This window comes from Tachysurus vachellii, chromosome 17 (genome assembly GCF_030014155.1).
Source record: "Tachysurus vachellii isolate PV-2020 chromosome 17, HZAU_Pvac_v1, whole genome shotgun sequence".
In the NCBI taxonomy this organism is placed as follows: Eukaryota; Metazoa; Chordata; class Actinopteri; order Siluriformes; family Bagridae; genus Tachysurus; species Tachysurus vachellii.
In genome coordinates this window covers 20486242-20496241 of record NC_083476.1, presented here as the reverse complement: position 1 = coordinate 20496241, position 10000 = coordinate 20486242, and the positions used below count along the sequence as shown (strand labels likewise).

The window sequence follows — 10000 nt, the reverse complement described above, 5'->3', positions numbered from 1 at the left end:
CTGTAAAACAGGAACCACACCCAAAAATATCAGAATTCACTTCAACAGTGTTTAAATTCAACCCTTCCCTTTTAAGCCCCTCCCCTTTCTCACATCACAATGCCCCGGATGATAAGCAGACCATTTTTTTAATCACCATCTTTGTGTAGAATCCATCAAAATCCCCTTAATTTCAGCCTCCCCCTAAATCTCCCCTGCTGTGTTTCACGTCCATTTCCCATCTTTGTCTTAGTTTTCATTATTAGACCAGTGAGAAGGGAAAAAAATGTAATCTGGAAAAATCACTCGATCAAACGGACAGTTAAACTTACACATACACACTCTCTCTCACACACACACATACACACTCTCTCTCACACACACACATACACACTCTCTCACACACACACACACATACACACTCTCTCTCACACACACACACACACACTCACACATACACACTCTCTCTCACACACACACACACACACACACACACACACTCACACATACACACTCTCTCTCACACACACACATACACACTCTCTCTCACACACACACATACACACTCTCTCACACACACACACACACATACACACTCTCTCTCACACACACACACACACACTCACACATACACACTCTCTCTCACACACACACACACACACACACACACACTCACACATACACACTCTCTCTCACACACACACACACACACGCAGATACACACACACGCAGATACACACACACGCAGATACACACACACGCAGATACACACACACGCAGATACACACACACGCAGATACACACAGACACACACACACAGACACACACAGATACAGATACACACACACAGATACAGATACACACACACACAGATACAGATACACACACACACACACAGATACAGATACACACACACACAGATACAGATACACACACACACACAGATACACACACACACACACAGATAGATACACACACACACACAGATAGATACACACACACACAGATACAGATACACACACACACAGATACAGATACACACACACACAGATACAGATACACACACACACAGATACAGATACAGATACACACACACACAGATACACACACACACAGATACACACACACACAGACACAGATACACACACACACAGATACAGATACACACACACACAGATACAGATACACACACACACAGATACAGATACACACACACAGATACACACACACAGATACAGATACACACACACACAGATACAGATACAGATACACACACACACAGATACAGATACAGATACACACACACACAGATACAGATACAGATACACACACACACACAGATACACACACACACACAGATACACACACACACAGATACACACACACACGACATATACAACAATCAGCCAGAATGTTATAACCACTGACAGGTGAAGCTTCATGAATGACAGTAAGTATCTTGTTAAAGTGACGTCTGTCATGAGATGGGATTTCTGAGGCAGCACGTGAACAGACATCATCAAAGATCCGAGTGACTCTGAAGTGTGACGGCTGGATAGTCGGGTTCGATCAAAAACATTTTCTAGAAATCTTTGTTATACAGTCAGATGATTAAAGAATTTCTTTTTAACCTGATGAAACGATTCAGTGGGCGGAGCTTCAAGAATCACTCCGTCATTCAAAGTCCCTGCGTCGTCTGTGTGTGGAACCGTTAGCTCGGAGTGAGTCATGCGTGTTATCAACTATCTGTGTGTGAAAGCGTGTTGATGAATAACGTGAAAAGGATGGGTTTGAGTTCTACGCTCTGTCTGAGTACAGTAGATCATTTAACACGACCAATTAACGTCGTCTAAGACATACAATAAAGACGCCTGGATTTTAGCCCGACGATCGGGTTACGGCTGCTGAATCACTTTCGATACTAAAAAGCCACTTGATTCCAAACTTGTTTATTAGCTGTATTTAATTACTTTTACTGCCACCTTGCAACTGTAAAAAATCTAATAAAATAAAATTAATGAACAGGCGCATGGCACAGCGGACGCTGGTGCAGTGGGTGAAGCTGCTTCTTCTTCACAGCTTCACGGCCCATGGTTTGATCTGGAGGGTTAGATGGTGCGCTTTCTTAAAATGAGTAAATGGTCTTTTCCCACATGTATTCTCACCTCAGCTGGTTAGAGGATAGACTAAAGATGGATGGATGGATGGACGGACAAGCGAGTGAGTGGGTCGGTTGATGGATGTGGGGAAGGTTGGATAGGTAGGTGGATGAATGGATGGTTGGATGGAGGGATGGATGGATGGATGGACATAAAAAGATGGGTGTGCAGGATAGATATGATGGATAAAAAGATGGGTGGACAGGTTAGATATAATGAATGTATGGATGGATGGATGAATGGATGGATGGATAGACATAAAAAGATGGGTGGACAGGCTACATATAATGAATGTATGGATGGATGGATGGATGGATAGATGGATGGATAGACATAAAAAGATGGGTGGACAGGCTACATATAATGAATGTATGTATGTATGGATGGATAGACATAAAAAGATGGGTGGACAGGTTAGATATGATGGACAGATGAAAAAGGAATACCTCTCTGTGTACATCTGTCTATTAAGAAATGTAATAAATGATGCCCCAAAGTTTATGTGCAGAAAAAACAAATTTCAAAACCAGAAATAATTTCTAACCAGGACGTCAGCTTCAGCTTCTGGATTTAAGACCCAGTCCTGGAGCGGTCAGTTTTCTGCGTAGTACATGAGCACCGTAAGCTACCCGACACCACAGGAATTGTATACCACACTAAATAAAACAGTGAGAGGAGAGAAAAAGAAGAAAAGAGAGAAGACGTTTTCCTCACCTGACCCTTCGGAGCGGCCATCTGTGCCGATGAGAGGCACGGTGATGGCGGTGGCGGCGGTGGGCACTCCATCAGCAGGCACGGCCGTGTAGACAACAGGCAGTGACTGTACCACCAGAGGGATGGTCTGAAGCTGGCCCATTTTGCCCGCAACGTGCGAGGGGATGGTGTGGATGACGTGTAGGATCTGCTGTCCTCCAACACCCTGAGCCAGAATGGAGCCCGAGGACGCCAGGACGGCCGGGAGCGTGGTGCTGGTGGTGATCGTGCCCGTCACCGGCGCAGGTTTGACTGGCATGACCATGGGTGTGGCGGTGATAGGTAGTGAGGGGCGGGGTTTATTAAGCGACAGGTCCACAGGCTCAGTCTGGTCAGCATCGACAGAGTGCGTGCTGATGATGCACAGAGGAGGGGGAGAGGACTTCAGCTTCAGGTCTGTCGGCTCTGGGAAATCGTCCTCAGGTTCCTGCTTCTGCAGAGAGAAGAAGTCAAAAGTCAGTCAGTGTGAAAACAGGAAAATAGAAAAACAGAAAGCAGAACAGAAAAAGAAAAGAAAAAGAAGAAGAGGGGATAGGAGAACTGTAGAGAAAAAGAGAAGGAGAGAAGGAGAGGAGAGGAGATCCTCCAGCTCAAGAACAATAGCTGTTCTGATGGGGCCTCAATGCAGCACAGGATTGGGCCTAAACCCTGGCATCTATCCAGACCCAGACACACACACACACACACACACACACAAACAAGTTTCAAATATTCTTTGGGAACACAGTTGAAGTCTTCTCCAGATCTTTTTAAGGCAAAAAAACTCATACACAATGAGCACAAAATGTGCGCTAAAAAAAAAACAACACAACACATAAATGACAACATGCACAGCCTCTGTTCAAAGACAGTAAACAGAGTGTAAGAGAGTGTGTGTGTGTACGTCAGAGAGAGAGGGAGAGTGAGTGTGTGTGTGTGTGTGTGCGCACGTCAGAAAGAGAGAGAGAGGGAGAGAGTGAGTGTGTGTGTGTGTGCAAGTCAGAGAGACAGAGAGTGAGTGTGTGTGTGTGTGTGTGTGTGAGTGTGTGTGTGTGTGTGCACGTCAGAAAGAGAGAGAGAGGGAGAGAGTGAGTGTGTGTGTGTGCAAGTCAGAGAGACAGAGAGTGAGTGTGTGTGTGTGTGTGTGCACGTCAGAAAGAGAGAGAGAGGGAGAGAGTGGGTGTGTGTGTGCGCAAGTCAGAGAGACAGAGAGGGAGTGTGTGTGTGTGTGTGTGTGTGTGCGCAAGTCAGAGAGAGAGAGAGAGGGAGAGAGAGTGTGTGTGTGCGTGCAAGTCAGAGAGAGAGAGAGAGAGAGAGAGAGAGAGAGAGAGAGAGAGAGAGAGAGAGAGAGAGAGTGTGTGTGTGTGTGTGTGCGGGTGTGGGTGGGTGGGTGTGGGTGTGGGTGTCAGAGAGAGAGAGAGAGAGAGAGAGAGAGAGAGAGAGTGAGTGAGTGTGTGTGTGTGTGTGTGTGAGTGTGTGTGTGTGTGCGGGTGGGTGGGTGTGGGTGTCAGAGAGAGAGAGAGAGAGAGAGAGAGAGAGAGAGAGAGTGAGTGAGTGTGTGTGTGTGTGTGTGTGTGCGTGTGTGTGTGTGTGCGGGTGTGGGTGTGGGTGTCAGAGAGAGAGAGAGAGAGAGAGAGAGAGTGTGACTGAGGCCCAAGCAAACCACCACAGAACTACAGGGCAAGACTGTGAAACTGAGTAACAAAGAATTTGATCCGTTTAATTCCCTTCATAGGCGGCCTGTAAATAAAGAGGCCACTAAGTTGTAGCTAAGTGCCAGAAGGGAAGAAGACGTGACGAAAACAAGTGAGCTAGTAGGCAGAGAGAGGGAGAGAATTATTAAAAAAAAAGAGAGTGGGTGGGAAAGGCCTCTGGTTACCATGGAAACTGGGAGGTATCAGTTGAGTCATTTTTCCGCCTTTGCTCCCTTGTTCCCGCCCTCCCCTATTTATTTTCCCCCCGCTCTGTTCCTCCACCCTGTCACCTCACCCTCTTTCCATCTCCACCCTTCCTCCACTCCCCACCTTTCGCTCCGGTCCCTCTCTCAGCTACTGGAGTCCGGAAGAGAAAAGCATCGATAAGCGGCCTCGTTATCAGCTCGCCGCCTGTGACGTTAATCGTGAACGTTTCAATAGCTGTCGCTTGCCGTCGTGAGACAATCTGATGTGAGCGATGAGATAAGGCACAAAGTAGCCTGGACAAAACCGGCAGAGGGGAATTCGGTGCTCGGGGAGGGTGGGGGCGGTGAAAATGTTGTGTCCTGGCATCCGTGAAAGTGTGGATAATGAACGGAGAGATAGACAGAGCTGAAGTCTCCATGCAGTTCTAATGTTCTCCAGCATCCAGCGGAGTGTAACCTAACAGACGGACTGCCAAGTGAAAAGAGAGCAATGTTCTCGTCCAAAACTCGCTCGCTCGATCGGAGCCAAGCTCGTAGCACTGACTGCACTGCAGAGCGAATGAGAGAGAGAGAGAGAGAGAGAGAGAGAGAGAAAAGAGAGGAGAGAGCGAGAGAGAGGAGAGAGAAGAGAGAGAGCGAGGAGAGAGAGAGAGAAAAAGAGAGGAGAGAGAGAGAAAAAGAGAGGAGAGAGAGAGAGAGAGAGAGAGAGAGAGAGAGAGAGAGAGAGAGAGAGAGAGAGAGAGAGAAGAGAGAAGAGAGGAGAGGAGAGAAAGAGAGGAGAGAGAGAGAGGAGAGAGAAAAAGAGAGAGAGAGAGAGAGAGAGAGGAGAGAGAAAGAGAGAGAGAGAGAGAGGAGAGAGAAAGAGAGAGAGAGAGAGAGAGAGAGAGAGAGAGAGAGAGAGAGAGAGGAGAGAGAAAGAGAGAGAGAGAGAGAGAGAGAGAGAGAGGGAGAGAGAGAAAGAGAAGAGAGGAGAGGAGAGAAAGAGAGGAGAGAGAGAGAGGAGAGGAGAGAAAGAGAGGAGAGAGAGAGAGGAGAGAAAAAAAGAGAGAGAGAGAGAGAGAGAGAGAGAGAGCGAGGAGAGAGAGAGAGAGAAAGAAAGGAGAGAGAAGAGAGAGAGAGAGAGAGAACAGAGGAGAGAAAGAGAGAACGAGCGAGAGAGAGAGGAGAGAGAAGAGAGCAGGAGAGAGAGAGAAAGAGAGAGAGAGAACAGAGGAGAGAAAGAGAGAGAGAACAGGAGAGAGAGAGAGAGAGAGAGAGAAAAAGAGAGGAGAGAGAGAGAGAGAGAGAGAGAGAGAGAAGAGAGGAGAGGAGAGAAAGAGAGGAGAGAGAGAGAGGAGAGAGAAAAAGAGAGAGAGAGACAGAGAGAGAGAGAGAGAGAGAGAGAGAGAGAGAGAGAGAGAGACAGAGACAGAGACAGAGAGAGAGAGAGAGAGAGAGAGAGAGAGAGAGAGAGAATGTGAGAAATAATGAGAGAAGAGATGCACAAGAGAAAGAATGGGGGGGATTTGATTTAATATGGCATGAGGACCATCACATTTAGAAATCCATTTTTAACAAAAACAAAAGCTTATTTTTGTCTTTGTTTTTCTTACTTCACTTCTTCTACCGTGTACGAATCGCTCAATATCGACAGATAAATAAACAAATAAACAAACAAACAAATAAATAAATACATTTTCAAAAACGTCAGTCGTCCTCCGGTGATGGCGTTTGTGAATGCAGCGTCTCCTGGAGGAAGTGTGCTCGTTACGTAGCTCGTCACTGATGCAAAAACGTCCCGGAGCGTCATTAATCTCGGAGCCTGCGTTATGGCGAATTTGTTTTCAAGTCGTGACATTTTAAGAGATTTCTGGAAACGAGTGTGATGGAAAAAAATGACACCTTGATCAGGAGCGGTTCGCTGAGCAAAGAAACTTTGGACGACACAAATACCTTTAAAAATCCTCTAGTCTGAACGACCGGACAATAATCGGACCGATCTAATATGGACAGGTTTGGACACGCCCCCTTATGACCATATAAGGAAGGAGTCAGGATAAACGAGTACGAGTAACAAAGCTATTAAAGTATTTAAGGAATTAAAAGCACATTAGAATGATGGAATTTAAACTTATTTACTTTATAATCTCCACCTAAAGACAAGGAACAAAATTGTTTTTTTTATTCTATTTTTTTGTACAAATTTTTTACATATAACGAGACAAACGTACAAATAACGAACACCTTTAGATATTGGGTAACGATGTGGAAATGTTCCTAGATGCTAAATTTCTCTACCTCTATCTCTAGAAATCGAACTAGTCAAACAATAATTCATTCCAGTGTTTTTTTTTTTTTTTTGGACAGAATTTCTTGTCCCACTTTGTTCCACGAGCCCCAGCAAAAGTCTCTCTTCCTGTTTCAAAGCTTTCGCCAAAGCAAGTACGCCGCATCCGTCCCTCAATCCCGAAGCCCTGCTTCTTACTTCAAGAGCAAAACCAGACCCGGGTACGTTTGTGTAACTGCTAGAAAACACAGCAGGTGTGTTAAGGTACTGTACGGTCCGTGCCAGCCTCCGTCTCCTGGGTGAGGTCGGTCAATAGTCTGTTTGCCCTGCGATGTGCCAGAGTGTGAGGAGAGATATGGACGATAAACCGGAGGAGGCGGGGACCGATGAAGGGAGCGGCTGCTGAGGGAGATTATTACTGCCAGACAGCGGCTCAGAGAGGGAGTGGTAGTCGGCCGCACCCTTTAACAACCATCTGAACTGACGACGCGGCAAATAACTGCGTCTTTATCACTTTGCAGCAGCTCCATCTCTGTGGACCTACTGAATCCTCTACATGCTCTTAAAGGGTCATCTGTACCAAGCAGAGATCATTCAGATAGCAAACTAGAAATGATGCTAAAATAAAAAAAATAAAAAAGTTTGGTTTTCAGAAGTAAATAATAAAACTGAATAAAACCCTCAATAGACAACAAGCCACAAATGATCTTTAAAACCTCTTCAGAATACTTAATAAAATTCCCCCGAATCTTTTTACAGACTATTGAACGGTAAAAATAGGATCATGTAAGATTTTATAATTAAGATCAGTATTATGTATAAACTCTAAACATTCATATTTATTGAGATTGTGTAAATCTGTAATATTCTGAACATTATTTAATGGCTTTAATAATCTATAGGATTGTAAATATTAAGCATTAAGATTAACATTAAACATTATTGTTAGGGTGTAAAGTGTAGGATTATACTGTATATAAACATCGATATTAAGCTATAATCTAGAAGATTCTGATTACTGTAAACGTTACTGCTGTAATCTATAAGGACAGGCAATTTAGTATAAGATTATAATCTATGTAAAGATTATGAGAGGAAAATAAGGTGCTATATAACATGTTTAAAGCGGTTGGACTTTGGCAGCACGTCGGCTTGCGATGGTTCCGACCTATAAAAGCATCTGGATGACAAAGTAAACATAAAGTCGAAGGGTCGTGTCACTCTGTGTGATGGAACACATGGACGATGTGTGACCGTGTCACGGATAACTGATACGTCGTTCTGGGGATAAACAGTTCTGCGTCTGGATTCATTTTCACACTGTGTTACTGTGTAGTAACGACTTGATGTATAGAAGCCACAATTGTGTCTGTGTACTTTAAGTGTGTGTGTGTGTCGGTGTGCGTGAGTGAGTGAGTGAGTGTGTGTGTGTGTGTGTGAGTGTGTGTGTGTGTGTGTGTGTGTGTGTGTATGTGAGTGTATGTCTTTGTGTATGTGAGTGTATGTCTGTGTGTATGTGAGTGTGTGTGTGTGTGTGTGTGAGTGTGTGAGTGTGTGTGTGTGCGTCTGTGTGTATGTGAGTGTTTGTCTGTGTGTATGTGAGTGTTTGTCTGTGTGTATGTGAGTGTGTGTATGTGAGTGTGTGGGTGTGTGTGTGTGGGTGTATGTCTGTGTGTGTATGTATGTATGTGAGTGTATGTCTGTGTGTATGTGAGTATGTCTGTGTGTATGTGAGTGTGTGTGTGTGTGTATGTGTGTGTGTGTGTGTGTGTGTGTGTGTGTGTGTATGTGAGTGAGTGTCTGTGTGTATGTGAGTGTATGTCTGTGTGTATGTGAGTGTATGTCTGTGTGTATGTGAGTGTGTGTGTGTGTGTGTGTGTGTGTGTGTGTGTGTGTGTGTGTGTGTGTGTGTGTGTGGGTGTATGTGAGTGAGTGTCTGTGTGTATGTGAGTGTTTGTCTGTGTGTATGTGAGTGAGTGTCTGTGTGTATGTGAGTGTTTGTCTGTGTGTGTATGTGTGTGTGTGTGTGTGGGTGTATGTGAGTGTTTGTCTGTGTGTATGTGAGTGTTTGTCTGTGTGTATGTGAGTGTTTGTCTGTGTGTATGTGAGTGTTTGTCTGTGTGTATGAGAAAAATAGTTAAAATAAATAAATAAATAAAAAGGGTGTGGAGCATGATGTTGTGCATGAATGCCCCCATTAGCTTCGAGATGAGTGAACACCAGGACGTAGGGGTGTGTGTGTGTGTGTGTCTCTTCCCCTGCAGGTATATAATCTTTGGAGTGTACCTCATGGTTAAGGGAGTGGAGTGTGTGGGAGTGGGAGTGTTGTGAGGGGGTGGGTTAGAGTGAGGAGTGAGAGAGTGTGTGTCTGTGTGTGTGTGCGTGTGTGTGTGTGTACACAAAAGGAGGGGTGTGGGCTCGCTACATCACAGCCTTTCCAACTCCCGCCAGAGCCCCGTTGCCATGACTACGGCAGAACGGAAGCCTCCCTCGATATATCCTATTAGGGCCTAGCCGAGACTTGAAACGAACAGATAGAAACGGAAAGGTATTGAGGGAGGAAGACAAAGAGGAAGCTGAATCTGTCCATAAAGTTAAAAAAAAAAAAAAAAAAAAGGAACTCAATCTATAATCAAAAGATCACACCCCAAAAATCCCTCGCTACAGCTAGTCGAAGCGATCGTGACGGCAGATTCTGGTGTTGCATGACGCCATTAACGATGATGATTACGCCACCGAAAAAGGCTGCCGCCGGACTTATTGTCGGGGATCTGGCGGATTTTTAGAGCAAACCCGTGATAGAACATTAAGGCTATTAAACGTACCGTCATCCGCCGTACACGAGTGTGTCTGAAACAGCAGGTGTGCTTCCAGATGAGCCGTTACCATGAACCACGGTTGCCAGGCATCGACTAAATATCCAGTACAACTACACTAAAAATCAAAGACATGATTTTTGTCTTT

At 45.0% G+C, this 10000-nt stretch overlaps 1 protein-coding gene across 2 annotated transcripts in view; it reads right to left on the bottom strand.

Annotated features, from left to right (window-relative positions):
• klf8 (Kruppel like factor 8) overlaps positions 1 to 10000 on the bottom strand; it is a 37542-nt gene that overhangs the window by 8971 nt on the left and 18571 nt on the right. For both annotated transcript variants that reach the window (XM_060891724.1, XM_060891725.1), the window contains exon 3: positions 2853 to 3324. In XM_060891724.1, the coding sequence (XP_060747707.1) occupies positions 2853 to 3324 (472 nt within the window). The remainder of the gene's footprint in view (positions 1 to 2852; positions 3325 to 10000) is intronic.